General features: G+C 38.5%; 1 protein-coding gene across 2 annotated transcripts in view; it reads right to left on the reverse strand.

Annotated features, from left to right (window-relative positions):
- Window positions 1-25,584, reverse strand: part of ampd2b (adenosine monophosphate deaminase 2b) — a 61,570-nt gene that overhangs the window by 31,195 nt on the left and 4,791 nt on the right. Inside the window, exons 2-22 of one of the 2 annotated variants that reach the window (XM_042491248.1) lie at window positions 15,539-15,663; window positions 15,327-15,457; window positions 15,153-15,221; window positions 14,963-15,065; window positions 14,602-14,791; window positions 13,776-13,917; window positions 13,560-13,649; window positions 12,837-12,966; window positions 12,552-12,746; window positions 12,297-12,428; window positions 12,028-12,191; window positions 10,613-10,739; window positions 10,354-10,517; window positions 9,405-9,525; window positions 8,971-9,144; window positions 2,702-2,839; window positions 777-852; window positions 627-691; window positions 466-547; window positions 202-299; window positions 24-119 (exon numbers count right to left, since the gene is read on the reverse strand). In XM_042491248.1, the coding sequence (XP_042347182.1) occupies window positions 24-119; window positions 202-299; window positions 466-547; window positions 627-691; window positions 777-852; window positions 2,702-2,839; window positions 8,971-9,144; window positions 9,405-9,525; window positions 10,354-10,517; window positions 10,613-10,739; window positions 12,028-12,191; window positions 12,297-12,428; window positions 12,552-12,746; window positions 12,837-12,966; window positions 13,560-13,649; window positions 13,776-13,917; window positions 14,602-14,791; window positions 14,963-15,065; window positions 15,153-15,221; window positions 15,327-15,457; window positions 15,539-15,663 (2,612 nt within the window). Of the gene's footprint in view, window positions 1-23; window positions 120-201; window positions 300-465; window positions 548-626; window positions 692-776; window positions 853-2,701; window positions 2,840-5,276; window positions 7,710-7,828; window positions 7,940-8,970; window positions 9,145-9,404; window positions 9,526-10,353; window positions 10,518-10,612; window positions 10,740-12,027; window positions 12,192-12,296; window positions 12,429-12,551; window positions 12,747-12,836; window positions 12,967-13,559; window positions 13,650-13,775; window positions 13,918-14,601; window positions 14,792-14,962; window positions 15,066-15,152; window positions 15,222-15,326; window positions 15,458-15,538; window positions 15,664-25,584 lie in introns of those variants that run through there. The other variant, XM_042491250.1, reaches the window with a different exon arrangement.

Below are 25,584 nucleotides of genomic sequence, written 5' to 3' on the forward strand. Positions count from 1 at the left end.
CTTTCTGTAAAGGGCAAACATACCTTTTCACCAGCAAACCACTTCCTGTCTCCCAAGAAATCGGAAAACTGCTTCAGCAGGCCTGGCAGCATCTGAAGGTACCCCGGCTTCATCTTGTCCTGATGCCAAAATGATGATGTTTGTATAAGTGAAGATTCAATCACTATTTAAATGCTATTAAATGTTTAATGTAGTACTCACAAAGTCAGTGTAGCACAATCTCACAAAGCCGTTTCTGAAGTCCATTGCCTGGTTCTCCATGATGTCCACGCGGACCTTCTCATCCTCTGTCTCACCGCCTGTGATCAGATCAGATGCAGTGACACACTCAGGGAACAAAGTGTGAGATACTACGCCCAAACCCTGTGTTAAATTGTTTGATACCATGGGTATCGAAAATAAGATGTTCACAATATGGGAAAAAGGGTAAAGTATTAATATGTGGAAAAAACACACAATACTTACACATATTGTGCTTTCGAGCAATGTATCTCATGATAGCATTACTCTGCACTATCTTCCTGTCTCCATCCTCCAAGTAGGGCAGCTATAGTGAGGTGTCAACAATACCATTATTAGATGTTTTAAAACTTGCCAGCTTCACATTTTAAACATTATTCACTTACATTGGGAAAGTCCATTTCAAGTTTGTGTTTATTATCAAACCAGCAGCTCTTGTCAAAGTTGGGGGCTATGTGAGAGAAATGTGGGTTAGATCATTAAGTAGGTATGATGTATGGACACTTGTGTATCTGTTAGTGGAATTGGAAAGTTACCTTCACCACAGACGTAAAACTTGTTCTCATACTTGGTGCCGGTGTACTCCAGCAGCAGGCGAGCCGGCTGGGCGAGCTGCATGAGTGTGCAAAAATTAGCGATTTGATAACAGTTGTGGATTTTTCAACTTTTAAATCAACGCATTTCAGTTTTGAGGTTCTCACATGTGAAGATGACATGCACTGACATACATTAGCATTAAACATCATGTTGTGTGATAGAAAATTCTTAGCTGATTAATGGTAACTGGACAAACTGATCATGATAAACAACATAAACACAGCATGTTGTGCCCTCACATTATCTATTTGTCATTTGTTTAAAAAAAAAAAAGGTGACTTACAAGTACGTTTATTATTTATTATTTAAGAACACCAGTTGTGAACATTTCATTTTATCCTCAGCTGATTTTAACCAACTGCTGTATTGATTATGTGCACTTTGTATCACCAAAATTACATAACTATAAGCAATCTATCTTGTAAAATACAAAACATTTGCTGCAGATTCTCAAATGTGAGGGTTTGCTCAGCTGTTTAACATACTTTTAACCAGTCAGTTGTTGTTTTCTAAAGTCTAAAGTATACTGCTTCGTTACTTAGGACCTGCAAAAATGATGCCTCCTGACTGTCTGGTTTTGAGAACTTAACATTAACAATTTTCAGATGAGTAAAGTGGTGACTTGTTAAGGTGATTTCATGATATTTTTTGAAGGCAGATTAATCTATTAAACATATGAAAATATGAGTTGCTTGTAAAGCTCCACCTGAGTGCTTGTGGTTAAGCTTTAGAGACTTGACCTTTCACCGGTTGAACTGGGTGTGCACAAAAGAGTCAACACTATGAGGCATGCCGGTCCTGAGACCTGTGAGCAGTCAGATCATGTGACCCAGGAGCAGACTCTCTCAACAAGTTGCTGTGGTTTGTGAGGGTCACAAAATCTGACAGGTCACAGATTTCATTGTAACACCGGTGTTCTGACAATTTTAGCTGCTTTCTGTTAGGAACCGTATTGTGCCACTTGCAAGTGGATAACTGCTTGCATAAAGCACATTTACTGGTTTATTTTAAAACATATTTGCTACCTAACTAACTTTGCAGCCCTTTAATTTCACTGGTAACATTGAGCATCCAGATAGAGCACTGATAATTAACACTGCTGCTCATAACAATTTGGTTATTTGAGCTATTTTAGCATCTATTTTAATCTTAATTTCTATTTGAATTTTAATTCCTATTTTAATTTGTCTTTCTTAATTCATCTATTTTAATTGTTAGTTATTTATTTTAGTTTGTATTTTATTTTTTATTTTTTTATTCTTTTAATTCATTCTTTATTCTGCCCCGATTGTGTTTAATTCTATAATCAATATTATTATTATTATTATTATTATTATTATTATTATTATTATTATAGTAATATTATTTCTGTGTTCACCACCAATAATCTTCGAACAGCATCCTCTCTTATTGGTATGGCTTGTTGTTATTTTTGCTTGGTATTATTGTTGGCTAACATTATCATGTTCTGCTGCAAGTGACCCCTCTTACTTCTGCTTTGCTCTATTTGTCAAAGCACTTTATAAACTCTCCTTTTAAAGGCGCTTTATAAATAAAGCTATTAATATCATTATTCGCATTTAACGTCAGAAACAGTCGCTAACAGCACGTGCACACGCAGCAGCGCCGGGGTTAACGTTTCATAACAATGAAACTACAGATTCGCCGTCAACTATATGCTTACAAAACCAAATGCCGTTATTTAGTACACCTAACATTGCGGAAGTTAACGTTAAACACAAAGAGCTCACGCGGTGTTTGTTAGGTCGGTGTCTGGTGCATTTCCAGCGGGAGCCGTTAACATCCACAGCGATGCAAAAAAAAACAAGCGACTTTACCAGTAAAATGGTCGAGCTGGACTCACCCCGCGAATATCCCAGTAAGCCAGAATCATGGTCATTTTGAACCACTTTCCGAGACAAAAGTTGCCGATAGTACGCTGAGCAGCAGCTGCTGTGGAGACGCTGACAGAGGGAGAAAGAGGCTGGTCTGAGTCTGCAGCCTGTGAGGGGACAGGCGGAGGAGGTAGGAGGGGTGAACCGGGCGGACCCATGTTCACCGTGAACCGGTTCTTTTGTTGGCACAAACATATTTTCATGGTGTGTGACTATGGATACCCTCGGCTGCAACGCTTCAAGCAATATGTACATGCAAATCCTGTTTTATAAATGTTCACTCATGCAATCTGTAAGTCAAGACTTTTCTATCACAAAGAGAAACCAAAATAAAAGCTACTGTATATCTGTACAACAATTATTTATGCAGGGATTAAGCCTTTTATCGGTGGTGGAGGAAGTATTCAGACTTTTTAATTAAGTAAAAGTACTGATACCACACCATGAAAGTACTTTGTTACAAGTCTTGCATTAAACAAGCCATATAACAATTGAAAACCTGAGAAAATTGGCTTGGTTTATTTCAAGGCGGCAAAGAGCAATTTAAGAGGAAATGACCCTGAAATTAGCAAGAAATTATTTTTTTAAAAGTACAAGAAAATTTCCTGAACAAACTATCCAAAAATGCCCCCCCAACAAACAAAAATAAAAATACACTGCTATAAAAAATATATACATTTTGTTGAAAAACATATAAAGTTATAATAATTTTAAATATAGTTATCTGGAAATATATTCCTAGCTTAAAAAAAAAAGCTTTTCTAAATCCACTAATTTCTACTTGATGTATTTTAAGTGAAAGATCAAAATCGTTAATACGATAATAAATCTACCTTGTACCTTGTACCTTGTAATTCATTTATTGACTATTCATGTCAGCTGTGGTTGTATAAACCACTGGGTAGTTGGGTAATTGTAACAAACATCACGTTTTATATATGCTTCCTATGTGTTTTTATATAGTAGTAGTAGTTGTAGTAGTAGTAGTTTTAAATTGTAAACTAACTTGTGAGTACAGCTTTAAGATAATTGTACTGAGGTAAAAAGTACAATATTTCCATCTGAAATGTAGTGGAGTAGAAGTATAACCTGACTTGAAACTCAAAGTAGAAGTACCTCAAATTCAAGCAAATTTCACCACTGCGTTTCAAATAACACGACAGAGTAATCTTCACACAAATTAGTTGTAAATCATTTGGAGAACTGTGTACAATCATTTGCTACCACACAAAAACTAACAGATAAAGATGAAAGTTCATTTTGACCTTGAAAATGTTAAAACTATACCAACTCAAGGTTTAGTTACTAGCGTTATCTTTTCTGGACCCTCCAACCATAGTGCACAGTCTTTATCAGCAGACAGCAGCTGTCTGCAAGCTCAGTAACTTTTATAATTTTATCCATGGCACTTTTTCAAGTGTGTCACAGTTGGAAGCTCTGCTTGAGCGTGCCTCATAGACCAGGACTGACTCTTGTTGCAAAGAACCATTCATAGCTGAGGGCATGAAGGCCTGTTTGCTTTATGTCGACACGTGATCTGAAATAATCAGGTGATCAGGGCACACTATACTTTGCAGCGTAGTTTATCGTCACAAATAGGCACAAGTAGGTCAAATCACAAAACAGCATGAATGTATGAGTGTTAAGTCAAAAACGTGAGTCAGGCTGCCCATTAAGTCCTTTTTTACAAAGGGTTAAGTTGCCCATACACATGAGCATATTTCAGGAGTGCACGGGTCACATATCATCAAACCAGCATACAACAGTAACTGCCTAATTTTATACATGATTCATGATGATGAAGACACAGAAAACAGAAAAATAGAGATAGAAAATAGAGATGCATGGCAAAATAGCATGTTATCACTGTTTTAAAGACTCCCAAAATTTCACAAATCATATTTACAGAGGATCCCAAACTCATCCTACCCCTCATTTGCACCTTGCTTCTTGAGTTAAGATTGTTCTGTCAAAAAAGCACTGGTGCTATACTGAGTACCACAAATAAGCCCGGTTTTGTTGGTGATTAACACATTAATTATGTTTTAATTGTGGAAAAACATGCAAAAAATAACAATTAGAGACTCAAGTCATAAGAATTTGAATATTCATGCACATTAGTTGCATTTTAACTAAAAGAAAATACCATTTAGGCTACAGTGATGCAATTACCAAAATGCATGCAATTATTTTAATGTGTATTTATTCTTTTCAGCTAGACCTCAGTTAGGTCAGACAGTTCAGTTGTAGACTTTATTCTGTTTGATTTTTGTGTTGAACTTTCTGCTCACTTTGACCCAAATTGGTAATGAGCCGTGAGGAGCAGAATGCAGCAACACCAGACAATACACCCTTTGTTTGACTTCTCACAACTCACTCACACAAGTGACCACAGAAAACCTACAGTTGAAACTCAAACAGAACTTATTTCTATTGATAAATTAATTATTCTTTTTGACTTTATTGCTTTTGTAACATGCAGTTTTCAGTTTCAGAAGACATTCATTTACTTTTGGTATTTAAAAACTGCAGCAAGTCAAGCACTACAATGTAAATAACATTTATTTTTTCATAGACACAAAAGCATTTAAATAATATTTCACAAACAGCACATATAATTCTCTTAAGGAGACACGTAGCTCTTCTGAATAACAACAAGTTGCCCCACAGATAACACCAGGACCAAAGCTGAAGGGAGAAGTTCGAGAAGGGTTTGTCCAGTTAATCAACTTTCAGTTCTCTAATTTTTTTCATGAATTTGGCACCAGCTGAACTGCAAAGAGTGACAACTGAAGGAACAGATCATGCATTGTTGACTGTACTATGACCCAGAGATCGATGTATTTTAAATATCTGTGTGTAAAGGACAGATGGTATTAGATCACAGTCACTGTTCAGACTGTCAGGAGAAACAATGCCACAAAATAATAACAAGATGCCACAAATATGTAGCTTTACTGCACACCAGAAACAAATATTGACGTGCCTTCATGCAACTCTACTGAATAACTGTAAAGACTGCAAAAAAATGGCAAGAATATGACAATTTAAGAACAGCTGAGGGAAATTTGTTGTTATTATTCTCAATAGCAGAAATACTGAAGATGAGAGATTTTTCTGCCAGTCAAACAGTATGAGGTATTTTCCTGTGGATTATTATAGTAGAAAAGGTCAACCAAAAAGACACGGGGTGTTTCTAATAATTTGTCTTTGGATTTCCTTAAAGGTTTTTGCATCACGTAAAAAAAAATTGCTGCAAAACTTTGATTTGATAAGTAGTCTGGGCTGTAGCCAGGATTCCAAGAATACTGAGGTCATCACTTGTAGTCTACCTCACTCATTAATCACCTCGACACACACACACACACACACACACACACAGTTATTCAATTCACTAATGATTTATATTTTTGTGTTTTAGTTAAACGGGGTGGTGCTTTCAAGGAAAAGTTAGAATAAGAGGGTAAGACTTTAGAAATGCTTCAGCTAGCCAGTGAAAACTTTAGTGGGGTTGTAAATCAGTTGTTACGAGAGATTCATAGCGCATTTCACTCAAAAACAAGCAGTTATGTAAACAGGAGGTGAGGTGACTGTTATATCGCTTAATATAAGCTTGCATTGTTCTGAGTAGCAAAGAACAACACATCTTATTTGTAGCATTCATGTTGTTTCCACAGTGTGACTTAAAACTCATTAACACAAAAAAAAAAAAAAAAAATTCAAAGAATGACTTCCCAACTCAGGAAATGGGATAATCTGTGGAGCATATGAATGCAGCATAACTCCCAGAAAATAATAGTTTTAAGAGGCCTAACAATCTTTTACAAACTTGGCCTAACTTGTGTGCTGTAACTTGTTCTGCTTTAATGATGTATACATTTTCACTTTGTTACAACTAAAGTAATAGTTACACTAAATTAAAAAGTTAGTTTAAAAGTTTGAACTTCATAGTAGTAGGTGAAACCGGCTCCTGAAATGAACTAAAGTAGACAAAACCATCTCAAGGCTTTGTCTCCACTCTCCCTCTGCTTGGAAATTAGTATCACTGCTTTATCTCTGAAAATGATGGTCCTAATTCTGTTTTGAAGCCTGTTCTGTGCTGCACATTTGTTCATTTTGTTGGGGTAAAGGTAGACAAATTGAAATATGTGAAGTCTACAAATGCTGGAATTAGCCCCCCAAAACACACACCATGTGCACATTTTTAACTGTGTAAACTTCTCAAAAAGAACCCCGGCGATTACCAAAGAAGATAACGAGAGCGTGACCTCAGTGTTCTCAACAGTAGCTACAGCCCTTTACAAAGTTAGAGGATCTTTGCTTTGCAAAATTGTTCCAGATTGTCTTCTTACTTTAATTGGTCAGTGCTGTATCCAGTTTATACGTTTTATTAATGGGTTGAATCCTGAATGTTGATATTATCCAATGTTTGGTTTAGGAAATACAGATTTAGCACAGAAACACTGACAACATGAAGTCACAAACCATACAAATTGAATAATTAAAAAATAAATAGATCAAGAGACATCATGAAATCACCATTACAAATTAAAGAATGACACAAGAAACTAAAGCAAGTAAACACCTCGGTGTACAGATTGTAGGTCCTCTCTCATACCGCCACAGTAGCAACTCTCATAATCTTCTTGCAACAAAGCTTTTCTCACAGGTGTGATATGTCGATATGTAAATCTGTACATAGTCCTGACGTGAAAACAGGGAATGTAGTGAGAGTTATGAGTTATTACTTGTGGTGCATGTTCACTTCTCTCCCTGCACAGCTCCCATGCACAGACTACCCTCCTCCTCGATGGTCTCCAGCTCGTCTGTGCGAATGGCCTGTGTGATTAAATTCAACTCCTCACACATGGTCTCATAACGGTACGCAACACGGATGTCAGGAACGTTTGTGCGCCTGATGTCATTACTCTCCTGCCCCTCCATGACGTACTTTGGGCCGAGCCAGGAGCTCTTCACCTGAGCCAGGAGAGGAGTTAATTTAAACTTTTTGCAGAACAATAGACTGAAGAGAGTGTGATATAGTTGTAGGAAGTACAAGTGGATAAGGTGTAAAGTGCTAGAAAGATAATTGATACCCTATGAGAGAATCCGCTCATCAGCACGCTGTTTCTGGCCAGTTCACACATGTCACAGGAACTCAGCTTCCACACCTGAGCAGCGATGCTGTACTCTTCCATCAAGGGCTCCTTCTCACAGCGCAAAAGAAATATATACACAGCTTGTTCAAGGAAATATACTACAATGTAGTACAGTTGTCGGGTTTTAGTTCAGTAGAAAGAAAACAGTTCCTACATGAATCTGCTCGCGACAAGGTGAAGGCAGACATCTCTACAGCTAACATCTCCAACGCTCTGAAACTCACACCAAAACAATCTAGACTGATAAATGGCATGACCGTTAAAAGGAGAAAATCTATTTTCAATTTTGGGGGGAACTGAAACTTTAAAGGAGATGATTTGGCAAAACCCGTGCATACTGGTCATAACAGAATTTTAGTGAGACGGGTCTCAGAGTTTTGTCTCAAATAATATGGCAGAAGACAAACTTATGAATCTTAACTGCGCACCAAAAAGTGGCGGCTGAGAGGATTCATCATCCGACATTGTTTTAATAGGGAGACAGTTAATAGCGTCACTAGCAGCTTTTGTCCAGTACATGCACTCATTGTTTCCTGTGAATTCGTTGTGAGTGGATAAACATTTCTAAAGCAGACACTGTCAGTTACAATGTAAACTATCATTTGGAGAAGCAATGAAATACATTAAATGACTATTGCTGAATACATTCTGGCAATAAAAAATATAAAAAATAGGATTGTTATCTGTGAAATAAATAAATGAAAAATAACAACTCACTTTCTCCTAGGACCTATCAAGTGTCAAATTCCTTTTTTACTGAAGACAGTTGTGCAGGAGGAGTACATTAATTAAGCCACTACACCTAAAGATGTGTAGACAGCCCTGACATTAATTACAATACAGTTATGCAGCATGTGTGTCAGACTCATGTACCTAATTAGAGTGATCAAGATGTAGAGTGTTTCTTTTAGAATATAATAAAAACTCCTCACTTCATATCTATCCCTTAGTCCCACTGTTATAGCATTTTACTTATATTCCCTTTTTTCACATTTTTGAGGATTAACAATAAACTCACATAAAATCTAAAACTCGAAGTGAAGGGTGTCACAGATGCTTGATTGGCTGTGCACACTGACCTTGGTGAAGTGAAACTGCAGAGGGTCGTCTGTGGAGAGAGAAACCATAAGGCCTCTGGACAGGTACTCCGGCAGCGGGTTACGATGGTAGCTGAGGAACAGGCTGTTATTGCTGAGAGGGGACATGGCGATACCTATCTGGGCCAAGTAGTACAGATACTGCAGCACAGGGGCCTGCAGGAGCAGAAGACATAATGGTGTGTGCTATAATAAACAATCAGTGATCTAGTTTAGGAGTACATTAATACTGAAGCCCTGAGCTGTAATGAAAGAGATTGTAACTAAATCATGACTCATGAACAAACATATGTCAGATGACCGAGCTGAGTCGAGGCCTTGCACAATTGTTTTTTATGAAATTCATAAGTTCCTCAAAAAGTCTTTGAATAATAAACTCTGAAAGATAAGCAGCCGTTGTGATATCGAGGTCACACCTTTCTAAGCAGCAGCCCGTGAGAAATGTTCTCTGACAGCATGAAACCAGACACCAGGTGATGTATCGGCCCCGCCTCCCCACAGTGAGGACGAAGGACGAGCGTGTGAAACCCCCGCAGCCTGGGGGAAAAAAAAAAAAACAACAAAAACACAGAGTTATTTAATGGATTAAAGGGGATAACATATTTTAGCTTTGTTATGGGTGTAAACAATTAGTTTAGTTTAAAAAGTGTGGTCTGCATTAAATGAACATTCACTGCTGTTCCTCAGTGACTCAATTATAAAAACAGACGAATCTTTAAGGATAAGAGTATATTTTGTCGTTTGTTACTCTTTGTACTACAGTAATATTAAGCTAATCTGAACCAGCACACATGCACAAACTGTACTTGTTATGAAGGTTTTTATATTCTGATCCGAAAGTGTTAGGAGACGAGTTTTTTTTTTTTTTTTAAATTTTGACTTATCAATATGAAATCGATGTTGATTGCACAGTTTAATGGCTGTAGAATAATGACATTATTAGTTGCAAATAAACTTGCGTGTGTTTGGATATTTAAAATATTTTAAAATTGGTTTTGTGTCTCAGTGATAAAAATAAATAAATGAATTGATAAAATTTAGCATTTTAAAATTTCAGTGTCACTTCAATTTTCCTTCATAACAAAATGAGGTAACCGAGGATTGTATTTTGTGACACTGAAATAATTTCCCTTTTTATTTTGTTTTTTGCAAAATCTGAAAGCATAACAGATACATTTTGCTAACAAACACGTCATGCTTTCTAAGAATCTTAAAACAAGCCTATACATTGAATCGGAGAAATATGCTAGTTAAAAAATAACACCTCATTATGATCAACCCTTAAATGACTGTATACACCTTAACATATAATCATGGAAATGAGCAGATTACGGCAGCCTCTTGGACCTGATTGTAGTGATGTACCTGCGCAGGTGATTCAACACCGTCATGTTTGCATACATATAGTAGAGGTAGTAGGAGTAGGGAGGGTTGTCCTCCTCTGTCCAGTTGACTGGCAGTGGACTGTCCAGGTTGAAGATATGTTGCTCTGGTTTTGACTCATCGTCCACACTATCAAAACCCACAACCTGTGTGAAGAACCAACGAGAGAGTAACAAAACACTGCTGTCTGTATACTTGTGAATAATAGAAATTCACGATTGCACAACGAACGACTTCATACGTGCTGAAGGAAGAGGTGCAGCTCTGGATGGCTGCCGGGGTCGACTGTAACCTCAAACAGAGGCATGAAGATGTTCTCCAGCATCTCTTGGAAGTTGCAAAGCTGTTTCTTGGTGTGGTAAACATCACTTGGGGAGGAAAATACAAATTATTTGTCAGATTGTGGTTGTATTGATAAAATGTAACCCTTGTGGTCTTTTTACTCATGCATGCTGCAGAAATTTTAATGATGCATCAGAATGATACAGCTGGTTGCAGACCTCTATAAGGTCTACTCAGTGGTGGAGGAGGAGTAGTCAGATGGAGGAGTATGTTCGTGAAGTAACAGTGGAAATATCAAAATCATTTTTGATCTTTTTACAAATAAAAGTCGTGTATTCAAATCTTTACAGAGGTACTCAAGTGTGAAGCGTAAATTGCAGGAATTTTCAGCCTGGATCTTATTTTTCCATGTTTTTGTGTCTTAAGTAACCATTGGAAACAACAATTTTTGAATTAAGCGACATGGCGGCAGACTCAGTGGAATAGCTCACCGTCAATTTATGTTCACTAAATGTACTTGTTTTTGCCACTGACAGGCTCAGAATATTATTCTAAATGACTGAAAACATTATGAAAAGGATCCCTACAGAGATTTGCCATTGTTAAAGAGAAAGATCCTTTTTGTTTAACCAGAAACAGCCCCGAAATCAACATTGACAAAGTCACCAGACCCTATTTAAATGAACGGCAATTTTATCCTCATAAAACACAATTCATTCAAAGTTGACAGAAACAAAATAAAACTTACAAAAAACAGTCTTGTCTTGCTACTCTTCCAGCAATCACCAGCTCTGGTTTGGTTGAAATTAACCTTTAATTCACCCAGTTAGATGTGACAATATGTGGGCTCTATACATACTAAAAATTACAGTTTATTTACATGAAGTCTGGTGGGTTTGGCAATGGCGATTACAAGGCTGTTTCTGGTTATACAAAAAGGATCTCACTCTTTAACAAAAGGTCCGACTGTAGCCCTCTCACCCAATGCTGGACCAGTTTCAAAAATTCTTGTTCCCATTAGTCACTTAAACACAAAAACATGGGAAAAACAAATAAACAAACAAAGTTGCCCTTTATTGCTCCAGGACAGTCATCCTTATAAAGGTTACAGACCCTTTACCTCTTATCCAAGTCAGTCCACAGACTGTTACATTTAATGCTGCAATAAAATGCAGCATTTTATGTTAACTACTTTCTGTTCTAAAGGGTGGTTTAAACTTTGACAAATCATATTATATCATATCTATTTTATGTTTTGTTTATAAATTTAAATGTGTACTGTAACTAAAAATATATTGTAGTAGAAGCATAAAGTGGCATAAAGTTGAAATGCCTAAATACTGTATCACACTTCCAACCACTGGGGTTACTTACAAGAGTCGTGGCACTTGCACAAGCCAGCGCACATTACTGGAGTACACTCGATGTTTCACAGCCCACTTGGCCAGTTTGTCCCACTCGTCTCTGGAGCGTCCGTATATCGACAGCCTGAGCTCCACATTCTGGTACTTGCTCTCCTCCAGGTCTGCCATCACCTCCTGAAAAGCAGCCACAGAAACAGTCAGCAGAGGGCACTGATGTCTCATGCACTTATTCTGCAGGGATCAGTGGTAATGAAAAGGTTTCAGGTGCAGAGTGAGCACCTTAATGATGTGACCAAAATATTTCCCCTCAATGTAGTTGTCTGTTTTGATGAAGATTTCTCTCAGGATGGACTCGCCGATGGGATTGTATTTGGCGTTGAACTTGTCAAAGCGATGGAAAGTGTTACGGTCCTGCAAGAGTTGAAAAACTGACTCAGTCTGTCGTTAACTGTTGTCTGGTTGAACCACTATTAGGCATTTCATCAGTGTGGTACATTTTCTTAACAGCTAATTGGCTTTTGAACTGTTACTTACTGCATGCATGTCCAGGGTGTCTACGCTGAGGTCAAAGGCGGTCAGGTTCATGGACTCAAACACCTCCATGAGCGTCTGACCTTTTCCTCTTTCCACATGCACAATCTCTTTCGGATACTTCTTCATGGCCCTTTTGATAAAACGAAGAAGGTGCTTCTGGTTCATGCAGGATGAAGCGTGAATGTGTGTGTCAACCTGTAAAACAGACAAGAAATTATATTTTCTAGTTCTGGATCAAAATAAATAATCCTGATTAGACTCCATAGAAACAGCTCTCAAGTTCACCTTACGGATATTGTAAAAGTCTCGATGTGGGACTTTCTTCTGTGCTGCCAGCTCTTTCATCTCATTTAGCAGGATGTGCATCTGGAACTTGGAGCTAAGATACTGCAGACGACGGTAGCAGAACGACTTTCTGTGACAAATGGAAACAAAGGCATGGGTACTTTATGAAAATGTGGTTCAGATGGCTCAAAGGACAGAGACATCAAAGCCTTGAGGACAATTTGTACAGTCAGGTGTCATTTTAAAGGGAACCCATTTGGGTTTCTATTAGAACGTGTTTACATCATTTATTGGTAACATTTCATTTTCCTCAAACTGTCTGTGCTGAAACACCTGTATTCATCCTCTGCCTGAAATGGTCCATTTTAGCATCGGCCTCTTTGAGCCCCCCTCCAAAAAAACCCAGTCTGCTCTGCTTGGACAGTGTTTTTTGGGTTTTCCACATGGTGGTGTCTCTGCATAGTTATTGCAGTTGGAAGTGACTTTAGGAGAACAGCATTGCTTTCTATCATTAAAAAAAAAATCAACAATGAAGCTTCTAAGCCAAAATCTTCACAATCAGCAATGTTCAGCCAGACTATGATCCGAAATTGGGGAGGAATTAACATTAGCAAAAAAGATGACATTTTTCCCTGATGCTAGCATGTAGCTTCATGTAGCAGTGTGCGCTTGCAGCTCAAAGGAATGACTGTAACAGAAAATTATAAAAATAACGAAACATACACTGGTCCGTTGATAATGAGGGCCATCATGACGTTCATATCAGCGATGTACTCCTGCAGGTCTGGATAAGGCAGCTCCAGCTCTGTGCTCCTGTTAGCAATATCAAAATTAAGCAGAAAACTCTCTGCTGCCAATAAAATGTGTGAACCAAGGCTAAAAACAGACAGCAAGGACGACAGGGTAAAGCATGCAAGTGATTCATCATAAATATCTCACTTTTCCATAATGTTCCTTGTGGTGTACACATGCATGACACCATCCACCATCTTGCAGCCGTAACCCATGTCATGGGGCATGCTGGCAGGGTCCTGGTTCTCATAGGGGTGTGTTTCAGAAACAGGTGGGTGCACTGTGGCATCTGAGAGGAAACAGAATGTCGCACTGTGTCACGGCTCTGAACGAGGCGGGAACACACATGCAACTTACGTCTGCTTTTAACAGACTGCACATTGTGACTGTCGGTTAGGGGTGTGTGACAGATGGATAGTGAATCTGTGGGTGTGCCCATTTATATCTTAATGTGAGAGAATGGTACATGATATTGGACATGAATTACATTCCCATATCAACATGGGATTGCTAATTCTGTTTGAGTAATAGGAATAGTTATTATGTCAATCGTCATTTCGATTTTTTGACTTAATTGTTTTTTTGTTCTCCTCATATGATATCTGTGTGTTTTGGAGAAGACACATTGTGATTTTTTCAAACTCAGAAAATATTCAGTTTACAATGATAGAAAACAAAGACTACAATGGTAAGAATGTCTTCTTCAGAATTAGGGCAAAACCAGAATATTTTGTACATGTAAACGTAGAGGAGCAGCAAATTCTCAAATCTGAGAAGCTAAAACATGAAGATCAATCAGTCAATAATGATTCAATCAGTCTACTAATCAGAATTGTAGGGGGAATAATTTTCCCTCTACTAATCAGTACAAATCAGGGCCTATGATTTGTTTGTGATATGCATGAATGTTTTTTACTGTGCATTATATTAAGAGATCAGTTTGGTGGTTTTAGATGTGTCCACGTGAGTGTACCTGCAGTGACTGCGGTCTCTGGGATCTCCTCCTCATAGATATCTAAGTCCAGAGGTCTCTCACTCAGCTCCTGAAGATAACGAGCGGTGGTTCTGCAGAAACTCTGCAGCGACAGACCCATATACTTCTGTCTGATGAACAGAGCCTTAACCACACATTTGGCTGCATCCAACAGATCTGTGAAGGGAACCTTGATGGAAGAACAATAGAATAAAAATGAATGAGGACAGAAAAAATAAGGTGTCTTTTTCAGAGAGGAAGTGTTATTTAGTTGTAAAACATATTAAAAAAAAGTGTTTCACCTAAGATATCATTTTATTTCTTTTCTAATTCTTCATGCATTACTGGGACTCTGACTTACCCCACATTTCTCCTCTCCAGAAATAGAGACTCGCTGGTACTCTCTCTCTGGAACCAGCTCTCTCTCCTGCAGGTCGGGTGCTTGACTCTGCTCCTTCATGTATCTTTTAAAAGATTAAAAGAAAATTACTGCTTTTGGTCATTTTAGATACACATGCTGGATAATGTCTGTGGCCAGGTGACACACTCACTCAAGATCTGTGGCGCTGTCAGTCTTCATGAACTCCTGTTTGGCTCGTAGGAGGATGTCGGGTTCAAACCTGAGCACAGAGATGTTCATCATAGTTTGGGATTATCAGATCAGAGTTTGGCTGCAAATACACTCACATGTGTTTGTCCCTCCTCTTTACTTTCTCTGCACTTACTTTACATCTTGGCTGATCTGTCGCTCAAGTCGATGACGTCTCTCTTCCAGCTGTTCAATGGGACTATCTTCAGGAAATTCATAGGGGGCGCTGCGCATCTCACTCTCTGCCAGAGTGCGGGAGAACAGCTCCTTCACACAGACAGAAAACAAAATATGAATTTCTACACATCTGGACCTCATGTCAGTTTAAAGTAGATCATAATTACTGACCTCAGCAATCTCCTTGTACTTCCCGTCCATAGATGTACGCAGGTCAATGGATTGTTTTAAGGCCACAGGGATCCCAGGCAAGGAATGCTGGGTAGTGAGGAGGTGGCGGGCGCCACGGAGATCAGCTGGAGATAAAGAAGCAGAGAAAGAGGGAGAGAAATCATAAAATGTGTCAGGAAATTATGTATCTTTGGAAGTAATAAAGATTGTCTTTCCCAAGAATAATCCAGGCCTTAATGTGAGGCTCAGTACATCAGGGGGACAGTTCACCCCAAAATAAAAAAAACCTACATTTTTCTCTTACCTGTAATCTTATTTATCAGTCTAAATTGTTTGGTGTGAGTGTTGGCGATATGAGCCATAGAGATGTTTGCTTTCTCTCCAATATAATAGAACTGGATGGCTTGTGGTGCTAAACGTGCCGAAAAAAATACATTTGAAAAAGTCAACATTAATGTCTCTTTGCAGAAATCATGACCTGTTTACTCAAGATAATCCACAGACCTTGTTGCAGTTTCATGTAGGAACTATTTTCTTTCCACTGAACTACACCCGCCAACGGTATCACTGTGCAGAGGGAAGCGTGTATCCACTCATGGACAAGAGGCTCGTGCTCGTGACAGTGCATGTAAACATTAATGGCATCCTCCTCAGCTGAGCTGTAATATTAGCTAAGTGCTAAGTGCTAAGCAGTAGCAGTAGATTTGCTTCCCTCTGCACAGTGATACTGTTGGCGGGTGTAGTTCAGTGGAAAGAAAATAGTTCCTACATGAAGCTGCTCAAAACAAGGTCTGTGGATTATCTTGAGTAACCAGGCAATGATTCATGGAAAAAGACATAGCTATTGAGTTTTTCAAGTGTATTTTTTGAGGGAAAATATGTATTTTTGGTTTTAGGTTATATTGTCCCTTTAAGGTCTCAGTATATTCTAATTATAGTCAGACAAATAACCCCTACCTTCAGTAGCTCTAGAGACACACAGCAACTAATTTCAGTTCAGACAGCTCATGAATCAGTTTGCTTGCAGCAGCTGCATCCTATTAACTGTCAATAAGATTATCAACCCTGATAAAAATAGCAGAAGTCTTCTCATTTCACCCGGCATGGAAAAGTGTTCTTCATATGAATATGAATCAGCTTAACTAAATCAGTTTGATTAGAGTACTCTGGCTTAATTGTTTTGCTTACTTTTAACATAAAATTAAGTCACAGCGACCAAAACAGTCTGCAGAGGCTTGTTGTTCCTCCGTCAGTGGGACTTTACACAACAGTGGAGGTCTGAGCTCAGCGGCTGTTTATGCCTCGAGACACAATGGACCATTCAGGTGCAGAGCCCATCAGCACATACACCGGCTAATACCCTCCATTGTTGCCACTGCAAGACTCAAGTTTTATACAAACCCAGTTGTCATGGAAAGAAGGGAGAAAAAGGGGGATGGTGATTGAAAAAAAGAAATGGGACGAGGACGGCTGGTGAGTGGATGCTCAGAGGGAAGGTTGTCAACAGCGGTGCGGAAACAGAGATGTTTGGCAACAGTGAGGAGAAACAATGCCTTCACTGCTGTGTGTGTTTGTGCGCCCCCCCAGTGTATATTTAGCAGTCTGTCTGCAATGATATTAATCTTTCCCCTCCAAACGACGCACCTGCCACTGAAATATTCATCACCCTGGTGAATATTTCATCCTGTGTGTGCTAGAGTGTCATCGGGCCTGTCGTCCGTCAGCATTTATAGACCATACACACAGGAAGGTCATACTGTAGGATACCTGCAGTCTTTGTACTACTGTGTCCGTCTAAATTAAGAGTCTGATTTATTTAACACAGCATGTCTGAGTTGGTCTGCTCTACAGGGACAGTAAAGGAGACCAGAGAGGCCAATTAACTGGGCCGATGAGGACTCAACAAAAAGCTTCACTAAAAGGTACAAAAGCACTTGAAGAGGCAGACAGAATAGTGGCTATAAAGAGAACAGACATGATGGTGTAATCACTACAACTCACCATGTTGTTTATCACCTTCTGCTTAACACCGTCCAATCAACACATCCCACTCAACAAAAGTTTGCCTGCGCCACAAGACGTCGAATACATACACAAGTATCTTGGGCTGAAACACTTTGGCAAACATGGGAAGAAACAAACTTCATTAGTGTTTAAATATTTAAGTGGGCTCATGCTTTGACATTTTAAAGGCTGAAAAGTTGAGCGCCAACACTGAGCTTTGAGTCTGAGTAAATTAAAATCAAACATGATGTAAAGGATGAGAACAACAAAATTAAATGTCAAAGGAGATCACCTCGACATTTCAACAGTTTATCTGTGACGCAGTTTAAAAATAATACACGAAACTGCCTGAAATATTTTCCTCTCTCGATTGTATATGATACATAAAGGTACATATTTGGAAAACATTTATACAAATATTAATTATACATTTCTGAAATAAAAAAGGCACTGCACGAATTTGAACAGATTGGGATTATAACAATTTGTTTTGAAAATGTTACACAATGTTTCAGAATATGTAAAGTCTATATGAATTTGTTAACTATGAGTGAAAAGGAACCGTGGATTTAGACAGTGATTGATCACTTACTAACATAATCAATGCACTCTGTCCACCTTAAGCTGTCATCATAGCAATGACAAGTTGTAGCTGTGACATTAGTCTCCAGTGAATGTGCTTTTTAGGCCCTGAGAGGCAAGTGAGGAAAAAATCCTGATGATCAGTTTTCTAAATCTGATCTAAATAATTTTCTCTTCTGTGTTTATGACTGAAGAGCAGGTTAAAAAATAAGTTTCCTTTTTTTTTAAAAAAACAAAATGTATAACAGGTGAAAAAAAGGTTCAGGCAGGTGACTGTTTTTGAAAGACAGGATCATTTTTCAAGTGTTTGTTTTTGTAACACTCATTTCAACCACTAGAGGCAGTGCACCAATACCACATATTCTAAATATGACTTAAAGCAGTCATGTTTTCCTCCAGATGAGTTTTAATTTTTCCATGTACCGTATACACAAGGTATGTTAGGATGTGTATAAAATAACATAATGTCATGTCTTTTTTAGTCCAAAATAATAAAAAAAAACTTACCAATTTTTCACCAGTTTTCACAGATGAAAAAAAATTAAGGAACTTAAAAAAGATCACTCTGGCAAAAACTTATTTCACCTACTGTCGCAGGACAGAAAATATTTAATTACATCTAATAACAATATTATAGAATAGATCACCAGAATGCTTTTTTCTCACATGCCTTTGAGGGTGTCTGTAGTTTTGTCACGAGTTGTATTTTTCAGTATTTATTGACAACAGATTTATTTTGAACCATTTTGCAACACTAGTTGCAGCCCTTGTAAAAATTTAAATGCAAAAAAGAAAATAAAAAATTGCATCATCTGCAAACATCGGGGAAGAACTTTCACTGGACACATTTGTTAAATAAATAATACCATTGTAACTTCATTCAACGTAAAGCCAGCTTGAATAAATAAAAATGAGAACACATGCTGTGTTGCCAGACTGTCCTCCAGTCTCTTTCACACTGTCCACAAAGTCAAGCCATAGACGCTCCTCCGGTGACAGAGAGGAGTACGTCTGTGCAACGGCTGGGTAAGATCTCCACTGTCGGTTAGGGTGCACATCATCTGCTGTGATAATAGCGGACACTGGTGTGGAGGGCAGAAGGTGACCAGCGGCAAAAACATCCATGCTGGGCTGCAGCAAAGCCGACCCTAGCCAAGCCTACTGGGCCCGCAGCTAATCCCCTAATGGCTGCTATATTTGGATCGGTAGCATCTATGGTTACATAACAACTCATCCCCCCCACAGTTTGAGAGCAAACCACTCAGAAATAAAAGTCGGCCATGTTTCACTTGAGCGTACACCAAATAATCTAGTTGGCTGAAGCTTTGATTGACCTAATAGGAGCAGGAGGAAAGCAGCATGAGTGGTGAATGCAACATGAGTAAAACATGTGAAATCAAAGATAATGCAACACATCATCTTCCACAGTCTCAAAAAGAGGTCAAATAGTATCAGCTTGCAGAGGGACTTCCACTGCATGCATATTTCAGCAGCAATACAGAGTACAGAGAGGCCCAACTGCGATCTAACTCAAACCGGATGGTGTGGCGTAAAAGGTCCTCAGGGATGAGATTACATGTGGAAAGTTATCTGAAGCCTACACAGGCCAGAGGGGATTGAGAGGTCAGCGCTAAGGGGACATCATGTGGAACTTCATCTACTTTTTTGTCAGACAACAAGAATCCCTGCATATACATTTCCTCTTCTTTTACCCCCACCTATCTCCGTTTTCTACCATCAGACAGGTCATGCGTCATCAACCGCTGTCTACCTGCTCCCATTGACTATGCAAATTTGGTACTCAGCCCAAAAGAAATGCCAGTGACTCACAGACTCTGTGGCAAATGTCTCACAGTGAGAAACCACTACTTACTCACAGCTCACATGCGTCAGTGCTGCAGCAGGAATGTCAATATAAACAAAGCCGCACCGGAGGTTCATTCTGAGTAAGATTGGGTATCATTTGAAATTTGTCAATACTGGTGCTGATATACCACCTCAGTTTAAGTACAGATAATAAAACCATACTCTTTTCAGTACCTTATTTTGAATAATGTTTTCCACTTTGACACACAAAATATCAGATCTGATTGGCTGTTCTGCAAGCACCCTTCTAAATGTATCCAACAAAGGCAAAGGTCTCAATGTTACAAGTTGTAAAAGGTGTAAAGGTATTTTAAATGATGTGAAACTGGCTATATTTTGATTTCATTCAGGAGCCCTAAAGATGACAAATTATACCAGGTATTTAAAGACAGCTGTTAGTATTTAAGAGTTTTTGATACTTTATGCTTTGGGCATACAAAAAATAATCAGTGTTCAATACCCAGTCCAGCAGGCACAGCCAAAGTTACATGCATACTTGGTTGATTTTAGGTTGTTAGGTCAGGTGACCAAAATTCAATGTCAAGACAACATAAAATGCAAAAGTCATTTTAATGTAGGATACTGATGAAAGATGACGTTGATATTTTGTTGCTTTTAAGTTGGTGTTGTTGAGTGAAATCTAACATCTTCCAAACATCTCATGACAACGTATTCGTTACATAGAATAACAACATTTAGTTGTAAGTTAAGGAGGACAAAACCAAACATCTAAAAAAATGTCATAATATTCACATCCATGCAACATGGAATTTAATATCATCAGACATTTAAAATATAGTCAACATCCATTGTCTTTCTGTGTTGAAATATTAAATCAAAGCAGGTTGGCTTGCACAACTAACATTTACGTAAAATTAGAAAGAAAAATGTGACCTTTCTTAACACCCCAGTGTCACACAAGAAAATACTTCTGACACACAGTTGAGCAAATAAATGAAACCTGATTGCTCACTATCACATATGTGTCCAAAGGACAAACACAAGTGCATTGCACAGAGAATGCAGTAGGATTTAACGCACTCCTCTGCTCCTCTAAAAGGAAGGATGCTTACTTCTCTAGCATCTCTCAATGGGTCTGCATCGAACAGCTGACTTCTCTCAATGAAGTGTAATCAAAATCTTTGGTTCAGTCTCCGCAGCATCATGAACTGCTCATCTGCAGGATGGTGCTGGTATTCAAGTAGAAACTCCTTTCCTGTGTTTTTTTTTTTACTGCCGGCAGCCTTCTCACTTGAACCATAAAGAAATGCTATAAATATAAAGGCAGGATGCCCGCCAGCCTTGAAAACAACCCTCTCGATCAAATCAGATCCCACAGTTGCAGGTGTAGTCAGAACAATTGATCGATCTGCTCTGCTTCTTTGTGCACAGTTGCACCTTTTACACCATCTCCAAAAGACACGAGAAAGCCAGTTTGTGGGGCAATCAATTGACACACATTCTCCTCAGCACACTAAAGACAGCACTGCTCAGGGCTATTACACAAAGCCGTCAAGGGACAGGCAGAGGAGAGTGGCTCTGAGTGTAAAAGAGGGAAAGGGAAAAGGGGGGAGGGTTAGAGGGGGAGAGGGGGAGAGCGTTATTTGTGCTTTTGCACAGGATGAGGTTAGTTGAGCATACCTGTCTCCTCAGAGCCTGCGTTAACCAGCAGCTAGCAGGGCTGAGAGAGGAGAGAGAGACAGAGAGAGGGAGAGAGGCTGTCCTGGCAGGGAGATGGAGCATGCCAAACAGCAAATGGCCCAGGATGACATTTGCTGTCCTTTCAAGACGGTTAAACATGATAGGAGGGGGGATTGGAGAGAAACAAGAAAGAAACACTTCAAACACTCAATCAAATGACAAAACTGGCAAAACACACAAACACACACATACGCTCTCACATAAACACACTCACAGAGTCAAAGAGTCATCTCCTCTGATCCCTTAATCTGTCCCTGTCATACATACAAAGAGCTGGTCCAGCAGATCCATGAACTCCCCCTCACATCCCAGTGTGTGACCCCCCTCTGCTCTGTCTGCCTCCTGGTTCAGGCCAGCTGTCGCTGCACTAGCTGCCTCTGGAGCTGATCCTCCTCATTTAAATGCCTCTGACATCTATGTGGAACGTACCACAGGAGGCAGAGGAGGCGGGGGGAGATGTCGTATATCTTCAGCTGATGTGGGTTTTCCTGATGTGAGTTTCTGCGGCAGCACCCCCTTGTCCTCTATGTTATCTAGTGTGCTGTGTTTTGCTGAGGGGACCATGTGTTTTGGATGTTTGTGTCGTCTGTGTATGTGCGAATAAAATTGTGCTCGCTCAGCATTAAGGTTTGAGATGTCATGGTCTTTTTTTTTTGGCTGTATGAATAGCGGCAGTCTGAAGGAGATGACTGTCTAATAAATGAGACCTTGCCTCCATGTCCTCTCACATGAATGAAATTAAAGGGCCAGCACGTTGTCCCCATTACGGTTGCAGCAGTAATTTCTGGAACATGCTTTTCCCATGCTATAAACACAGGGCTGTCTGTATGCTGAAAATGATGATATTACACATTAATAATTCAGTAAACTGATGCAGTTTCATAACAGAAAGATTTGTGAAATCTGTCATTGTGTCTGCAGTCACATCTCTCCTGTTATTCTACTCCTACACTGAGCGTAAATTTGCTATGGATAACAGCAACAGCTGCATATTCGAGTTGCAAAAATGTTTCAGGATTTCACTGGACTGAAATTTTATTTCTGTTGAATTCTAAATGCTAAAATAATGTGTTCTGAGTTTGTTACATCATAGAAAGATGTACTATTAACCACTAAGCCAAATTTCAATGATTTAAAAAAATCGGCGGGTAAATATAATTAGGTTTCAAGAACGTAAAAAAAAAAAGAAACACTGTGTCCACTTAAGGAACTGAAGCGATGATCGATGTGAAGCAACAAACTCAGCAATCAACATTAGAACAAAGCACACACCCGTAGCAGTGAGCAGGAACTGGGTAACTAATTTGGGCTGAAAGACTGAAGGTTATATTAGTAACAAATATTATTCTTGCATCTATATGCTTGTGGCATTTCACAAAGAGGTTTATTTGTGTATTTCTTTATACGTAAAACAGCTAAGAGATGTTTATTGTAGCTCACACAAAGGGGGATTAACAAGAGGACATTAATGCTATGCGCGCTTACATTAGTAGTAATGTAGTTTTTATACAGTAGGGAAGTCAGTTATGTTATGGATCGATCCTGTGCATCATCGAGCCACGATTTCAGGCCTGCCCAAAAACTCCTAGACACAGAGATAGGGTCAGTCTAACTCCATAATTTAGTGCTTTTCAGTTCCCAGTCTTTTTACATGTTTTCAACAAGTATTTTCTAACATGTATAATTTGTTGAGAGAAAATTCGTGATACGACTTCACCTAGACTTTAAGATCCGAGTCAAAACTTCCAGTCATGGCAGATCAAAACGATGAGTGATTTATTCAAAGTTCCTGACCTCCAGAAAGATTTTTAAAAATATGCCCTTTACAGAGTGCCTAGCTGAGGTTTTTCTGAGCGTTACAAGCCTTATAGAAGAAATATATTGATTGAATCTGTTGCTAGCAAAGACTGAATTCCACAAATTTGCAACCAATAAGTAAAAGAGCACAATCAACATCATCTTGTGTAAAGTGTTTGTGCCGCATGCCTTATCTTCTCTTGCTCAACACTGTCAAGAGTTCAACTTAAGTTGCTTAACCTGGAACTTAAAGTTTAATAAGAAGTCTTCACCTTTTACGACCCCAACACAGTATCTTCTTCAAGCATTTGTGCTGTTTTCTTAACGTTTCATATAAATAAGGCAGATTTCTTTGTCTAAAAAATAAGTAAATAGTGAATTTGTTTGGGACCATTTTTTGTATGCTAGTGAGTATTTACAGCAGCAGCAGCACAGTGTGTCAGATGGAGTCAAAATAAACTACAGTTTTCAGGGTCATTGTTATGAAAGAAGATGTCCCCCAGTGCAACATTCTTTGATGTGACAACAGCAGAGGTCTGTGAGAGAGAGGAAAGCTATATTTGGCTTTGGCTACACAGACAATACCACATCAATTGATTGCTGTTTGGGTCTTTTTATAAGATTTGTTGACAGTAAGAAAATTACAATGCACTATTGAAAAATACAATAGAATATTGCAAGCCTTACTCTTTAACCAATAATATATGAAGCAAAAAGAAAGTGCTTTTTTTATTTAAGGACCCTGAGCATTTTATCAGAATTTTCATAATACTCTATATAATACACATAGAGCTACAACTGTATGGAAATACAAACCAATGGCTAAAAATCTCCAGACAGTCAGAACATCATATGCAGCAAACAGAACACACGTTTATCCTCCTTACAAGCTTATGAAGAGAGATGCTGGAGCAATCCAGTTTAAAAATCATTGCTGACAAACCGCAAGGAAAAAACCCTGTGAGCACTACAGAGAGTCAAACACAATCTGACCACAAGCAAATTACCGCTCTGCCTCTCAAGGTTAAATCACTGTGTTTCATTTCAAGGCACTTAAAGCCAAAATTGCTTTCAAGATAACTAATCAAATTGATGTTGCCCCAAGAGCACAATAAACAGGACTGCTGTTCATTGATTCATTAGCAGCATTTATTCAGGCCAGGCTCCCTCTAATGGCCAAACGCTGCATCACACACAAATCAAGCTCGTCATGAAAGGCGTTCAGTTGAAGAACAAATAAAACTCTAGAGACTGGCAAACCCAAACTAAAATTATTATTAGAGTAAATTCAAAAGTCCTGCACTCCAAGTGTTACTAAAGTAAAAGCATATAAGTAAAATATACACATGAAAAGTAGAAGTACTCACCATTTATCCCTTTCAGAGGTTTATAAAAAATACATTATTTTATTACATTATTATTGTGATACATTTAACATTAAATGCCTCTTCATTTTACATTTGGTTGACATGGAGCCAATTTAACCTGCTTCATGTGGTGATTTCATATTCAGTGATATATCATATTTTATGACATTATGACATGTTTTGTCTAATGATTAATTTAATCATCAGTTAACTTACTGATTATTTGATAGATTCATCTCTTAATCTAAATGGGAAAAACAGCATTCATAATTTCTTAGAATTACATTCAGGAATTTTCTGGGTGGGATTTCAGACCAACAAGTCTGGAAGATTTATAATTGTCACTTAAGACAAAGACAAGTAGCAAATTCTCAGACTGAAAAGCTTGAACCACTTAACATTTAGCATCTTTTTGAAAAATAACTGAAATAATGAAATTGAAATAGTCAATTATTAAAATAGTTGCCAATTAATTTTGTGTCGACTGACGAATTGATTAATGGACTAATTGTTGTAGCTCTACAAAAACATATCTGAAAGGAAATAGTAACTAGTTTTAAGATAAATGTAGTTGAGTAAAGACTACACCAGGCTTTGAGGCCATTTTCTGTAGTGCCCAAACAGTGGAATTACAACCTTTAAGCACATAATGTGACATCATGGACCTAAAAAGACTTTCTACCAGAGATCTACAGTGGATAAATTTTTCAGCTTTAAGACCGCCATGAA

Source organism: Plectropomus leopardus, chromosome 8 (genome assembly GCF_008729295.1).
Source record: "Plectropomus leopardus isolate mb chromosome 8, YSFRI_Pleo_2.0, whole genome shotgun sequence".
In the NCBI taxonomy this organism is placed as follows: domain Eukaryota; kingdom Metazoa; phylum Chordata; class Actinopteri; order Perciformes; family Serranidae; genus Plectropomus; species Plectropomus leopardus.